Source organism: Aspergillus uvarum (genome assembly GCF_003184745.1).
Source record: "Aspergillus uvarum CBS 121591 unplaced genomic scaffold BO82scaffold_24, whole genome shotgun sequence".
Taxonomy (NCBI): Eukaryota; Fungi; Ascomycota; class Eurotiomycetes; order Eurotiales; family Aspergillaceae; genus Aspergillus; species Aspergillus uvarum.
The window spans coordinates 368,747-383,950 of record NW_020291321.1 but is presented as its reverse complement, the minus strand read 5'-3'; the positions used below and the strand labels follow the sequence as shown (position 1 = coordinate 383,950).

General features: G+C 51.0%; 3 protein-coding genes across 3 annotated transcripts; 1 reads left to right on the top strand and 2 right to left on the bottom strand.

Moving 5' to 3' along the window:
- Positions 1 to 166: 166 nt before the first annotated feature.
- BO82DRAFT_69853 (putative nucleotide-sugar transporter) lies at positions 167 to 1,964 on the bottom strand. Its single transcript, XM_025641475.1, has 4 exons — positions 1,792 to 1,964; positions 1,654 to 1,730; positions 708 to 1,583; positions 167 to 649 (listed from the first exon to the last, which is right to left on the bottom strand). The coding sequence occupies exons 1-4, from the start codon at positions 1,873 to 1,875 to the stop codon at positions 376 to 378; spliced, it is 1,311 nt and encodes a 436-aa protein (XP_025492394.1). The 5' UTR covers positions 1,876 to 1,964; the 3' UTR covers positions 167 to 375.
- A 760-nt stretch (positions 1,965 to 2,724) lies between these two features.
- On the bottom strand, positions 2,725 to 8,022 carry BO82DRAFT_69829 (uncharacterized protein). The gene is made up of 4 exons (XM_025641474.1): positions 7,415 to 8,022; positions 7,200 to 7,302; positions 4,348 to 7,146; positions 2,725 to 4,293 (listed from the first exon to the last, which is right to left on the bottom strand). The coding sequence occupies exons 1-4, from the start codon at positions 7,576 to 7,578 to the stop codon at positions 2,866 to 2,868; spliced, it is 4,494 nt and encodes a 1,497-aa protein (XP_025492393.1). The 5' UTR covers positions 7,579 to 8,022; the 3' UTR covers positions 2,725 to 2,865.
- A 3,952-nt stretch (positions 8,023 to 11,974) lies between these two features.
- On the top strand, positions 11,975 to 14,670 carry BO82DRAFT_354063 (LMBR1 domain-containing protein). Its single transcript, XM_025635119.1, has 2 exons — positions 11,975 to 12,677; positions 12,768 to 14,670. Exons 1-2 carry the CDS (start codon positions 12,376 to 12,378, stop codon positions 14,506 to 14,508), a joined length of 2,043 nt encoding a protein of 680 aa, XP_025492392.1. The 5' UTR covers positions 11,975 to 12,375; the 3' UTR covers positions 14,509 to 14,670.
- Positions 14,671 to 15,204: the final 534 nt, after the last annotated feature.

The window sequence follows — 15,204 nt, the reverse complement described above, 5'->3', positions numbered from 1 at the left end:
AAACTCGGTGCCGTGACCATGATAAAGCCTGGAAAACAAAAAATGACAGATCGATGGAAATGGTTGAACGCGACGCAAAGCCACTTACTCCGCCATTCGGAAACCCGCCATCCCAAGGAAAGATATATATAGGTGCAATGCGACGGGGTTTTCCCGGCTGATCTCCAAAAGGTTGTGGGGAGCGTGTACAGGTAAAGTGAACATATCCAATACAGTGACCAGCCATCCAAGTCAATGGCCTCTAAAAGCTCGACAGTAACAAAGTGTAGCTAGACAAGGTGATCAACACCGTCATAGCCAGCCCAAGGAAGCCAAATTGAAAGATGTCATGTTGTGGGACAAAACGGGCCAAGTCAAACTGCACAGTCCGCACTTCTAGATATGCTCGATGGGTTCTTCGGGAAGAAGAATAACTCTTTCGCGGCGATCACGAGGAAGACAAGCCTTGAGTGGGGGCTGGATAATGTCGTTGAAAAGGAAGGTCCCGTAGACTAGCAGAGCAAAGCCAGCCACCTGGAGCCATTTGAAGGTTTCCCAGCCCAGAGCTAGAGAGACAAGCCAAATGAAGAGGGTGCGGCACGTGTCAATGGTACTACGCGATGTAGCCGAAACGGTGTGAGTAACGGAAAGCCCAAAGAAATTGAAGCCGCTGCAGCAGAAACACTTAGTATCAACGAGATCGAAGCTGTTCAGTGGTGATAACTTACCCAATGCTGATCATGATCAGAAGGCTGGAGATGGCGATTGAACGGTTGTGTAGAATCTGGCGCCAGCCTTCCTTTGCGTCAAAGTAGCCATAGCGACCTGCCTCGGTCCGTCCGACAGCCAAGTACATGATGATCGAGCCGATGACAGTCACGCTGAACCCAAAGATACCCTCCCAACCAACTACCTGAAGAGGATCCATGGCGTAATGTTCCAGGATCCATTCTTCGAGCACGAACTGCGAAGCAGTGAAGATCTGCGCGGCGGCAATGAGAAGAACACCGATCAGTGTTTGCACGGCTTCTGGAGTTCGTGCAGTGGTCTGCACTTCTCGGAGAGCATGTGTGATGGCCGCTGCTGCATTCTCTGGGGCAGAGTCATGGCCCTGACTGAACAGTGCGCCTGCAAGGCCAACCAGCGCAACGCCAAGAACGACCACAAACAGTGCCGCCCAGTGATAAATGTGGAGTTTGCGGTGGAGAAAGATCACACTGAAGAGGCCGACAAAGAGGACGAGGGCACCCCGGGTCATTTGGTAGATACTGGCGGCGACGAACAGCAGTCCGACGTTCATCAAAGTAGTACCTGCAATGTCACAGCATGCCGGTGCTGCAAGGAGGAAGATCCTCCATCCTTGGAGACGAATGCGCCCATCAGGTGATTCATCGGGCTTGGTGGAATCACGAAGATATTCGGGGCCCCGAATTGTGTAATCCTCCTCTTCTTCGTCAAGTCCATCGTCATTGTGGACGGGATGATAGCCACCCGCCAGAAGAGGGGAGGAGTTGCTGGACAAGCGAGGGGCGATGTAGCGCTGGTAGAGGTATGAAAATAAAACGACAAGCCAGCTGCCCATCTCGCCAATGAACATTTGAATGCTATCATGATTGGAATGATGTGAGCATTGTATAGCTAATTGGTATAGAAAGAGAGAGAGAGATAGCATACGTCTGGATCACCGGTTGTTCAAAAGTGTGACGATACTTCGAGTCCGGAGAGTCACAATTACGAACACATTGCATGTCCTACAAGCAGCCGTTGTCAGTGAAATTCGGAAAAGGCAAGAGAATCAGTGGAGTGTCAAACCTGATACTTATTGAGAATGGTATTGCAAACCCCAGTCACGAGCATCATCGTGACCAGGAAAGGGACGGTGGCTTTGCTCGCCATTATTGCTGCTAGTTGAAGCTAACAACAAATAGAAAAAGAGCCTTAGATGTAATATGTATACAGATAAGGCTCGGTGTCCGACGTATGGAGATAAAGGTTTAATATGTATTCAAGGAAGCGCGATAGAGATAGCTGACCAAGGAGCGCAAGAGGCCAGTCGCATATGCTGCGGTAGAGATCAGATCATCAGAGAGAAAACGGTGAGATAGATGTATTCTATTGATAACCCATTATGGAAGAAGAGGGCGTTTGAGAGGGGAGGGGGGTTGATTGGTGGTGGGGGAATAACACGGAACAAAGACGGGGTGGAGGGAAGAAGCAAGTTGGATGAAGGTGATGGGAAGAGGAGGAGGAGGAGGAGGAGGAAGAGGAGGAGATGGCAAATGACGGACGGGGTCGAGGATAGGATGGATCGACCTAAGTTAGGTAGCTTATCGGAACGGCAGCTGATCTCCAGTGGGGAACAAGCCAGCCACGGATCACGGGATCCGTCCTTAATCATGCTCTCTCCGCTTATTATCCACTCACGCTACAGAGTACAGCTACTAACAAGGTCCTCGTTCTCAGGACGAATTCGATTCTCGGCGTATTCAACACATCATTATCTAGTATCTATATCGACAGGAACGTGGAAGCTCGTGAAGAATGTTCCGACTCGAGGTCGTATCCAATGATTGTAATAGCCTTAGAACTGCTGCTAACCACATGATTCCCCCAACTCAAAAGACACTTCGCTGTCTGCGAGAACCAGGAAAAAAAAAAAAAAGAGGCTCTTCTTTTTCCCTCACTTGCTCCTTGCAACGCCTAGGCTAAGAATGAAATGATAGCAAAGTGTAGAATGAAGACCCAGGCAATCACTCCTGTGTCCCCCAGTTAATGTACATCCGGCCTGCAGTCAATTATGCCAGCAGAAACATAGAATCCACTACGCCATTCGCCAGCTCAAAATCATAAACGGCGCTCATGAGATAACAGAAAACATGGATCAGATCACATGGCAATGATGGCGATTCCACTGTCATCAACATTCATGCCCGTGTCTTTACGATCAATCATCTCCCAATCAATGTCGTCCCATGAGTCGTTCATCAGAAGACCGTCTTCAAATCGGCCCGGGAGGTTGATCCAATCCACAGGAATCCAATTCTCATCCGCGATTTCTCCGGTCTTGCCGTTGACCTCGGCACTCTTTGGTAGATCGTTATCCTTAGGGGTCTGGGTGATAAGACCGGTCTCGATTGAGTCCGGAGTGTCCTCGGATTGTGAATTGGTAAACATCTCGGGATTAAGGAACTCGTCCATCGCTCCAAAGCCCAGGCCCGCATCGTCCCCGAGATCCAAGAACGTGTCCTGGATTGTTTCGAGGGAAATGGTACTGTTTGCCCATGGGTCGGCCGTCATCACGTCCATTGCCGGGGGTGCGTGCTCCAGGGGCTTGGTCGCTTCTTTCTTATCGTCCTTTCTGGTCGTCGGCTTCAGAGGAGATGACGTAGGCACTTTGGCTGAAGAAGTACGAGGAGTTAGTTGCAAATTCGAGGCCGGGGAACTAGGCTTGGGTCCCAGTTGACTGGGAGCACGGCCCATGGGAGTCGCACCCCCAGGAACTGGCGTACCTCCAAGCTTGGTATCGTGTTTCGTTGGAGATGATGCTGGAGCAAGCTTGCCGGGGGCCTGTGAGGTGTCCTTACTGCTTTGTAATCCTCCTTGCTCTTCCTCTTTGACAAGATTGGTACGGAAACTCTCCAGGGCAAACTCCAGCGGATTTTCGATTGGCTCTTCGATCTTGTGGCATTCTTCGACGTGACTGTCTAGCGCGCTTTGAGTGGCAAAACCATGATAATGATTCTGACATTCAGTAACACTGCACTTGAAAGCGCCGCTCAAAGCTGCACTAGCTAGCTTCACCTCCGCGCCTGTTTGCTTGTTTGCTTGAGCCTTGGGCACTGAAGTTCCAAGCACGGGGGTAGCACCGGCATGAGACTGCTTTCGCTTCTTCGGAGGGGGCAGCTTCAACTGCTCGGGAGGTATACTACCGGGTCCATAAGCGTGGGGAACGCCCTGAGGCGATGGTGCGCCGAATGGTGCCTGCGGAATTCCGGAAGGTCCCGATGCGGTTTGACTGGAAGCTCGACGAGCACGCTGAAGAGCCTCTTCCTGTTGCTGTAACTGGTGCAGGTTCGTCGCGTTCAGAGCGGGCATGTTGTTTGGGAGGCTGGCCGGTGCCACAGATCCACCTTGTGGGGCACTGGGTCGCTGACCCGGTACCTGGCTTTGCTGCTGGTTCACTCGAGCGATCATATGATGGAACAACTTTTTAATATAGTTAGTGGTTCCTGCGAGATACTCGGGCGTGATCGTGTACTGGTCAGCGAGTGCCCAGTCCGCCCCGGGTTTGAATTGTCTCATCAATTGTATCCGCTGTAGGCGCCATTAGCTGAATGCAGACGAGAGTTAAAGGTGACGAAGACCTACCATCGCAAGTAAACTGCGGACATTCCGCTCCTGGCCGGGTATCTTTGCTATAAATTGAACAAGCGCATCCATCCTACCCAAATAGTCTGTCGAGTCACGCAGCTGCTGAGACATGCTTGCCTTTTGCTCCGGTGTAATTGCAACAGGCTCAACAGGCGGCGCAGTCTTAGCGATTTCCTCGTACATCATTCCAATTCTTTCTGGTAGATTGTTCCAAGCATCTTCAGCGGAAGTCCTACTGATGGATCCACGACCTTGTGCCTGTTGCCTCCGCAAATGTAGCTCCAGCTGAGCACGTTGCTGGGGCGTCATAGCCGCCAGCTGTTCGCGGGTAAAAAACATGTTAGGCCTGTTGGGAACGGGGACGGGTCCTCCTTGTGAAGCGGCAGGTTGAGTCGGCTTTTGTATGGGCGTGGTTTGGACTTCCGTGGGCTCCTCATTTGGAAGCTTCCTCTTGGGTGCCTGCTTAGTGGCAGAAGCTTTGTTTCCTTTTCCAGCAGCTGTAGCCTGAGCCTTTGCCGTCGCATTCTGCGAGCCCTGCTGCGATGTAGACTGCGGAGCTTGGGACTCTAGCTTGACCTGAGGAACTGTTGGAGGAACAGTGACAGGAGGCTGCGAAGTTGTCTGAGGCTGTTGGCCCTGTTGACCCTGTTGAGCAGCCAAGGCGCGAGCTTGCGCTGCCTGTATCTGCTTCTGTCTGTTCCGGTGAAGTAAATCACGGAGTTGTTCGTCACTCAAGCTCTGAACCTGTGGACCAAGGCGCTGCCTGGCCAGCTGAATATCTTGTGGAGTGATCGGGCGTATGGCAGGCATATTAATGGATGGTTGCTGCTGACCGGATGGGAATTGATTATTCATGAAGGGCTGCGATTGTCCCTGGAATTGTGTTGGCATCCAAGGGCCCTGACCGTTCTGTTCCGCGCCACGGCCGCCTTCTTTCGATTGAGCAAGAATCTGGGCAAGATGCAGTTTCTGCAAAGCCATTAATTTTTGTATGTCTACGCCCCCGAGTAGTTGTGGGTTCGAAGCTGCCAGTTGTTTCAGTTGACCCCATGTTTTTATATGCTTCGGAACAGGCGACGAGATGTTCGGGTTGTTGTTTAGAATCGCTGGGGGGAAATGCAAGCGGTCCATTTCCTTGACTTGGTCAGGGGACATTTCGATACCTCCACCATGTTGGCGAAGAAGCTGCAACTTGTACATGTCATGTTGGCGCTGTTGCTGTTGCTGTTGTTGTCGCTGCTGAACCGACATCTGTTGTCCAGGCAGCATCTGGCTGTTCATGTTGGCAATGTGCTGTTGCAAATTGAGAGGTGCTCGCATGTTCTGGCCGTTGCCAATCTGGCCGGGCAACATCTGCTGGCCTTGGCCTTGCTGTGGGAAGTTTTGCTGGATCGGGATGGACTGTTGTTGATTTGCCCGTAACAGAGCCTGGTTGTTCGCCAGCCGGCGCTGCTGGAAGAAGAGATTCAGCTGTTCATTGCTCATTTGGCTCAGTTGCTCTTGTAGTTGTGGAGGCAGCCCGGGTGGTATTTGAGGCCGTTGCATTGATGGCTGTCCGCCCATGGACTGGACATTAGCCTGCTGCTGCCCCATACCAGGAGTGCGAGACGGAGGCCGAACCTGTGCAGCAACCTGCGCCGGAGACATTTGACCCGGGGCCATAGGACGGTTCAGCATGGACATTGCGGGACTTTGTTGCGTCATTTGGTGTTGCATCTGGGACCCGGCTTGTCCATTTTGAGTCATTGCGATCTGCGCTCTTTGTGCTGCCTGAACGCGTGCTGCCTGTTGGGCCTGGGTCTCGGTTTGTAGTTGCGATGTTTGTTGAGATCTACCTTGCGAAACATTCTGTGCGCCCTGAGGATGCTGCGCAAGGAATTGAGGGCTGATACCGGATTGTGCGTTTTGGTTGAGCTGAGGGCCCATCTGGAACATATTCGATGCTGTCTGATTAATGGGCAAGGAGCTAGCTGGCACCACAAGCTGGCCCGCTTCCTGAGACCGCAACCCGTCCGCCTGTTGCCCTTGGATGTTGTCGATACTACCGATGAACGATGGCTCCGGGTTCTGTTGGTTTCCCATGGGGTATGCGGAGTTGCGTTGTAGGTTCATCATATTTGTTAACATTTGTCGCTGCTGTGGGTTCATCGTTTCTGCCAGCATTGCAGCCCCATTGGGGTCGACACCATTACCCTGAGCACGAGCCATTTCCATTCGGTTCCGCTTGAACCGTCGAAGCTGGGTCAGAGCCTGCGAGCGGAAGAAGTAAGTCAACGGATCCATATTCTTCTTGGATAGGTATTGGCGCTGCTCTGGCGACATATTCTGCAGATTCAACTTGATCTTCTCCAAGTCTTCTTGGGGCGTTTTTGAGATGATTTGACTTGCAACTCGACAGACTTGCTCATATTCTTGAGCGGAAAGAGTTTGGAGTTCGTCGTTGTATGGAAATCCAACGCCGGGCCTTTGCTGAGCTCTTTGCTGCATGATGTTCTGCTGTTGCTGTTGCTGCTGTTGCGGCTGCTGTTGCTGTTGCGGCTGTTGGGACTGTGGACGATGTTGCATTCCATTTTGCTGACCCAGGTCACCGAGACCCATTGACATCTGTTGTTGCCCTGGCATCGGAGACGCCTGCATGGGGTGGTTCATTTGTGCAGGAAATCCTGCCTGACCAACACCAGCCATCCCCGCTGTTGGACCTTGGGGCATCATTCCATTCTGCATCACAGCAGCTTGTCGTGCGCGAGTGTCGCGAATATGAACGAGCTTCTCGTTGCAGTTCCTCTCGTATTCGTTCTAGAAGTGTTAGGTCGGTGTAGCAATGGAGTCCAAAATGCAGGGATGCACACCTTTTCTCTTGCGTCTTTGAAGGCTTTCTGTTCGAAAGCCAATGCCGCATGAGCGGCACTTTGTGTGTCAATGCGGGGTGTTATGAGACGGAGTGATGTAATCCTGGTGTGGAAAATGTTAGGTTGACAAAGCTACGCCTAGTCGAACTGGTTACACGAATCTCAAGCCACAGAAAGCGGTCAAGAGCACGTGTATGGACACAACGGCCACTTACATTTGATAGACCTTCATTGCCCGATCTCTGATCGGTACTTCCGCTCGCCATCCTGAATACTGACCCTGGGCCTGCAGAGCTTGCGCGACCTGAGACAAGATTATCGAATTGTTGTTACCACCATTCATACCTCCACCCCCGTTGGGGAGGTTTGCCGGATTCATGTCAACAACCCCCTCAATGGGGATCGAGGAGCAGTCCGCGCAAGCCTTCCTTTGACGTCAGCATTCGCTGGCCCGAATGCCACGCGTTACACCTTGCGATAGAATCTTCGTGACCGATGAAGACTTGATCGCACTCCAGATATTTCGGTAAAAAGCTAGCTTGGGGGGGAGGGGGGTCAACCGCAAGAGGGGCTCGGAAAGTCGAGGGCAATATTGAGAGAAGCGGTTAGCGCCCGAGTGTGGTCGCGATAGGGACGAAGACGACAGCGATATGAGCCTCGCTGTTAATTCCGAGAGAATTGTTCGATACGAAAGAAGACGAATGATGGAAATTAGGTCGTAGGATGCGAGTGGAACACGCAGGACCAACACAGCAAGGGAAAACAAGGCGTTCGGGCACCAGTGGTGAGTTGAGGGTGGTGTTGTTGGCAGGCGCCCGGGAAGTGGCTTGGAGGGGGGGGTTGAGGGCGGGCTAGGCAGGATTACACTGATGTAAGTTGGATCAGTGACAGGGATGTTTAATGTATTGCACCGCTTAGTTCGCAAGATCGTTCGGGGTGACCAGGTATGGAGCTTCTCGGAGTCACAAGAGATGAAAGAGATAAGGAAGAAAACAAGTCGAAGTTGGAAGCCTAGGTGCAAGGGTAGCAAAAGTCAGTAAATGTTAGAAGAAGAGACTCGCTCCGAAAGCACATTTCGCAGTCAGGAGAGAGAAGCGAGCATTCACTCGTCGAAGAATCCCAGTGTTTTGGTTAGGCAATGGATGCAGAAGTGCGCAAAAAAGCCGAACGGTCGGCAGAAGAGGGCGCTAGGATGAACTGAGCAGTAGGAGGGGATCTTCAACTCACCCGATAATAGCTCCTCCGATCTGGCGGAGAAGATTCAAGTATGGAAAGAAGAGAGGAAGGTGGAAAGAACGAAAGGCGAGAGAGGAACAGAGAAACAGAAAGAGAATGGGGTCAGAAGGAGAGGGAGGGAGAAGGAGAAAGAGAGTCAAAATGCGGCGATCGATCACGAAACGAGGAAACAGAGTCTAGGTGGGTTGGGTGGGTAGGTAGGCAAATTGGGGGGGAGGGACTACCCAGAAGAGAAAAGCTGGGCAGGAAAAAGGGAAACAAGAAAATGCAAATGGAGAAATGGCTGTAATAGACCCCCAATATACGGGCAAGGCAACAAAGGGGAGAGGGCAGAGACGTTGAAGATCCCATGCACGGGAAAGAGAGAGAGAGAGAGGAAGGAAGAGAGAGAAGAATAGAGAAAGAGAGAGAGGAAGAGAAAGAGAGAAGGTGGTGGTGTCAGTGGTAGTAGAGGAGATGGTGGTGTAGAAAAGAGAGGGAGACTCTTCGAGGTCAGTCAATCAATCAATCAGTCAGTCAGTCAGTCAATCATTTTAGTTCAGTAGATACTCCGTACTGTGTACGTAGTATTAAGGTAGTTCGAGTTTAATACTACTAAAGTAAAAGGTACACCTTACCTAGTAGTAGTTTAGTCTAACGGAAGTCAAGTTGGGTGGTGGTAAGTTAACAATATGAGTGGTAGTAGTCGTGGAAAGTGGGTTGGGTGGCCGTGGATGATGGCTGTGATGGCCGTGATGGTAATACACCTAAAATCATTCAGGAATTAGTTACCTAGTGTTAGTGGCCTGAGGCGCCAGATGCAGACAGGTGAGTGGTTCTGGTGGCTCTAGGGCGATTAACGCTACGTACCTAGACTTAGAGTACTAGCTCTACTGAAGGATGAAGGTACCCCCTCCCCTCTAGACCCCGTCCCCGTGCCCAGGACCACTTGGGGATCTGCCCGTTGGTCCTGCTCATCATCAGCTTCTTGGTACTGTACTAACCTTCTGAGAAGGAAACTAGGGAAAACCTGGGAAACCTGAACTTAACCCAGCCGCCAACTGACAACTCGATGGTTTGCTCGATTATTATTTGAGCGCCTGTTGGCCACTTCCGCGCTCCCCCCCCCCATCGTCCTTATTACTCTGCCTGAGTACTCCGTAAGTTGTCATTGATTCAGGTTATAAGAGATCTAGTTACTATGCGGAGTACTGTACATCATACTGTGTACAAGATTTCTATACGCAACATGACTACTCTAGCAGGGAATTTGTACTTCAGGTCAAGATTGTCTGATCATCTCCTATCCGCATTACTTGCCTATTCATAAATTCTTCTCTTTCTTTCTTTCTTTCTCTCTCTCTCTCTCTCTTACTCTCTCAACCTTATGTACCCATAGGAGGGGATCGCCCTTAGGTACTGACAGGGAGCCAGCCGACGGAGACCCAAAAAAAAGCGGGCCATCCTCTTTTTTTTTTTTTTGCTTTTTGGTCCGTTCCCCATCACCGGAAATTCCTGGTACGAGTAATTCTGGCTCTGGAAAAGACGCAAGGTCTTCCAGGCCAAGAAATGTTGGTTTCGCAGCCAGTCATTCAGTCAGTCTTTCCTGCTTTCCTCCACTACCTTCCCCGTACTTTGTATGTTTTCTTTTGCTTCTTTGCTTCTTTACTTGTTTGCTTCTTCGGATTGTATTTTCTCTTTCCTTGCCTCGGAACCAAGTTTCACCATCAGCAATCACTAGTACCTCTAATTGACGTGACCAATGGTGGATATCGCTCCCGCCTACCTTGTTGACTGGATTTAGTGTTGTGGTTCAGGAGCCAGGAGATCTGTGCTGCAGCAATCAGTACGCGGGCTGGAATGATCATAAAGATGGGTATCACCAAGGCACGCACACATTAGTCACCACAGATCGTAGTGAATGCCACAATCATTTGACTGTAGTTGTGGTCCGTTTTCCATGCAAGATGGCGGTATCCGAGGGCCTCGTAGCTACAAGGTGTATGTACCCACGGTCAGACTTGCTGGTTACGGCACATTAGTACTACCACAACAATCCTCCGTGGTGCGGCCAGGTGGTACAGGCTAACTACCCTACCAACTACTGGCAGGCATCGACTCAGTCTTGGCGATATCCGTACGGTAAGATTAGAATAGGATCGCATTACACGAGTACAGTTGCTTGAGATTAAATGGAGGCCGTGAACCATACTGGTCCCCACTGATCGACCAATGAAGAGTTATCTGCGGTGCTTTACTTCGAGTTGTCCGCCTCCTTAGCAAGGGCAGCTCGCAGCAACTAAATTGGTTCAGTGGCCAGGCGTGAACGTGACCCAAATATTCAACACACATCTATTCTCTCTACCTCGAATTGCCCCAGGCACAGTCCGGTGGACTGAACGTTGACCACGGAATTGTGGTTCGTACTGTACCTAATTGAGTTGCTGGCCTAGCAGCAGGAATTATAGATGGCTCATTACTAGAGGTCTCGACAACAACTCCGTCAATACTTCATGGTTCCCTCAGAATGGGATCGGTACACTAGTTCACTAGTGTCACTGACCTTGACCAAACAGACTATTCCTGATTTGAAAACGTACCAAAGCGGCCTGCAGTGAAGGTGCTAGAAAGCACACAACTATCGCCCAGAATGAAAGATGTTTGGAAGATACTGGTACACAACCACAGTTTAAACATGGCGAAAACACTTTCTGTTGACCATCCTGCTCCACGGCGCATGATTCCCCTTTGCAGGATTCCTTCTCAGTGCGTTCTACGGAGTAGTCAACGTGAGTGAAGTCCGATCAACATGGCCCTGGAACATTTCTATCGATGGGTCGCTCCCGAGAAAAGCTTGGGGGTACCTCATGCCAATCTACGGAGATTCCTATCGGCACATCCGGCTTTGGGCGCAACACTCAGCCGCCAAGATCATGCATATGATGCCGTTTTCAACGACAAAGAGAATCAGACAGCGAGGGTATGCAACCAAGTCAGACCTTATTCAGGGCATTACAATAGTGTCTCATTGTTGGTTGTTATGCGAAGCTCCCGTGATCTCCTTGGCGAAACCCTCCAGTGCACCTTCGGATTAAGACGCAGATCTTGGAAGTCTTGCGAATACTGTAGCGGGCAGTGCGCCATCCGAGCAGACATGACTGAAGTCGAGAGTGTGCATGACTGAAGTCGCATCATATTGCTATATGCTGTCCCGACAGTCCAGAAACTCCAGAGTCCAGACTAATCTCACATTCCAAAGCCAGGCTAGCATCGGCGATGTTTATTTATACTCAGTAGGGTTGAAGTCCAAATGCGGTGTGGTCCAGAGTCCACTGCAAACCTGAAGGGCCGTGGAGAAGTGTGCCCAGTAGAATACTTCGAGATGCGAAAAGGCATCTAGTGCCGGCAATGGCGACTCCGCTGTTACTTTTTACGGAAACAGACACGTCAGGTACCATCACGTGATCTGGATGCTGTCGTCACCGGCCCCCGGGCTGGAAGCCGCCCTTGAATTATCATCGACCATCAATGAACTTGTGGGAAATGAGCTGACCCATTCAGCAGATCTCGTTTCAAGTCTCGGCCGCATTTGCGATCCATAGTACTCCGTACAGTACTTACCCTACCTTGTACGTACGTACTTACTCATAGTAACTACGGGCAGTTTCTACTTCTTCTATTCCTGGTCACTTTTGCTTCTCTTATTTCTTCTCAACTCTCACCCTCCTTCCCGTACTCCTTCCTCCCTCCCCCCTCGTGATTACTCACACTCCTATACTTCACACGGTTGTGTTTCTACCCCTCGATTCTCGATCATTAGTCTCTTTTTAGTTCTACCTGCAATGCTTTATTGATTGATCGCCCTCTTCCCCGAGACCCTGCTCTACTTCCCTTTTTATCCTCCGCCGGATGTACTGACATCCCCTTCCTCCCCCCTCCTCCCTCCCCCCCAATCATCGCCATGGTTCTCGCCACGCCTGTGCCCGTAGGGTCTAGTATTTTCTTCTCGCTGGCCCTTCTCACAATCTCTATCCTTGTTCTACTTCTTCTCCGGCGCTTTCTAACTTTGCGCGCAACCCCCGCTTATCTTTCCATTCCCGTCTTTCTTGCGCTCGCGCTTCCTGCCAGTGTAGTTCTGTTGGTGCCTATCGACCTAGCATCAAGTTCGCGTGATGGATCAGGTCCCGCAGCCATCTGGCTACCTGACCGCTTACTTCTAGTCTCGTGGCGCATCACCTACTGGCTGATATTTGTACTGACATGGTACGTATAAGTCGTGTCATTCGTCAGCCAATTCTGGCTGTTCTGAACTTATTTATCGGCGATGCTGATCGGACTTTCATCTCCTTACAGGACTATCCTCCCGCTTCTCGGAGAATATATAGATTCTGGATATCGTGAACCGAAGGGTCGTATTCAGTACTCTATCCGTTCGAATGCGCGCTATCAACTGATCGTGCTGTGCTGTGCGATTGTCGGATTGGTCTACATATCCATCCAGAATGGGTTCGAATTTACTTCAATCAAGGCGCTCGTGATGGCTCTTGCTTACGTCTGGGGTCTCGTACTCGCGATCTACCTCATGGGTCATGGTCTCGTCTCGATCCCTCGCACACTATTCCGTAACGCCGATGTCAGCGGCAGGCTCCGGCGAATTCACGCCCATGCCCCTCGGTTGCACGACCGCTTGATGGATGCGATCAATGACTTGGAAAGCCTCGAAAGTCAGGTCTCTCAACTGCAGCGTCGGAAGACAGGGACCGCCCTCGACTTTCAGGATTGGATTGACGAGCTGGCAGAGACTTGCAGTCCTTCTGAACCACGGTCAACGCTGCTGGACCATTCAGATGGGTCCGAAACAATCCCTGCCGTCATTACCGAACGCTATTTGGCAGATTTGACAAGACGTCTTCAGCGGGCTCGGCATCAAAAGGCTCGTTTCATCGACGAGTGGGACCGCTTGGTGCTGTCGGCTGCTGATATGCAAGCCATTATTAACTCGTCTGCATCGAGGAAGTTGGAATTTACTCCGTCACCTTATCGCTCCTCATGGTTGCCGAATACCAAGGTTTTGAGCCCATACATGCGTTACCAGCTCTATGTGCGCATGATCCCGAATCTCCGGCTTGGACTTGGTGCTCTCTTCACTGCCGCATCCGCTTGCATCGTCTGGTCCGAAGTGATCAAATCTATAGCGCCTCGGCTGTCGGTAGTGACCCTTTCCATTGTATCCTATCATCAAGATCCTGCGCCAGTGGACTTCGGTCGTCAAGTTATTGCCTCTGCTTGGTTGATGTACATGTGCTCCGCAGCCTTGGTGGGCGTGAACGACGCCAAAGTATGGGGCAACCGTGCCTTGGTCCGTCGGAACACGTATGGAGAGAGCGCATGTTGGTACGCTGGGCTTGTAGCCCGGCTGACTGTACCCATCGCCTACAACTTTCTGACCTTCTTGCCGGTTAGTGCGCGACAGAGCACCGTCTTCTACAAATTCCTGGGGCGGTTAATCGACCTCACACCGCTTGGTAAAGGGTTTGACTACTTTTTCCCGGTCTTCATTTTGCTGCCCATCTGTGCCACTCTCTTTAATCTTTATGGTCGAGTGCAAAACATTTGCAGCTGGGGACTTTTGGAGGAAGATGACGATGACCTGGAAAACAACCCCGGTGGCTACGGACTGGGAGGTTGGCGTGAAGGGCGTGACCTCATTGAACGAGAACTCAACGGCCTCGGCTCATTGGGGCTTTCAGCCCGTGGTAGTCGGTCGCCCCGCCCCTCGAGCCGGGTGGACGAGGAGGTTCCTGCATTTATTTCTTCGCGAACACCCCTAGTTGAGGGTTCTCGGGCACCTCGGGCACCTCGCAGCACTCTCGGGACCTCTGCCTTGGTCGAGGAAGAAGAGGAAGAGGAGAACTTCTTCCAGTCATTTGCACACCGCATGAAGAACACTCTCGAAACAGCCAGCAAGCCACAATGGTTGCAGGGTGACTCCTTCCGCCTTCCACGGTGGATGGGGAATGAAGGTAACGATGGCAGCAGTGGTCTCGCGAGATGGTTTGGTGGTCGGCCTGCACCTGGCGGGGTCAGACTTTGAAGGCATACTGAGTACATTCTTGCACCAGTGAGCAATTGTAATGTAATTATGTAAGATTATAAATGTATATAATTTAATTTTCCATTGTCAGGACAATGAGTTACGGAAGTGAAGCTCCCAGAAAATAGTGGATACAATGATGTCAGTCAAGGCAGATGGCGGATAACACAGCAATTAGCACCAATTCCAGCTTCTGCCTAGCACGGGTCGCGGGTACCTGGAATTCCATGTATGGCCAGGTCGGTCAGCCTCGCAAGAACACCGGAGAGCACCGGAGAGCACTGGAGGTGACCATGCCATTGTGGCCCCTGAGGCAGGCCACTTACTTCTCGGATAGGCTGTGTAATGTTGCTCTGCTCTTCCATTCCATGCCATCTATGCTCGTCCGACTGTAACCTTGAGAGAACGCTCGTCTCGTCAAGAATTACCAGAGGGATATCCTAGAAGATATATTTAATATGGCTGGGTCGGATAATTGCTTTCCCCTGCATAACGCCATATGGACAGTACAGTAGTACTGTAAAGGACTCACTATATAACAAATAGAGCGAGTCGCGCTTGGCCCTTCTACAAGCCGCTGTCCCAGGTTGATGACGTCGCCTAGCATAATTACCTACAGTGATCTACTGAGTTGCTCAAAATAACTACTAGGTACTTACTCCACTACTCCGGCCGATGCACCGGCTGAAACCTTTT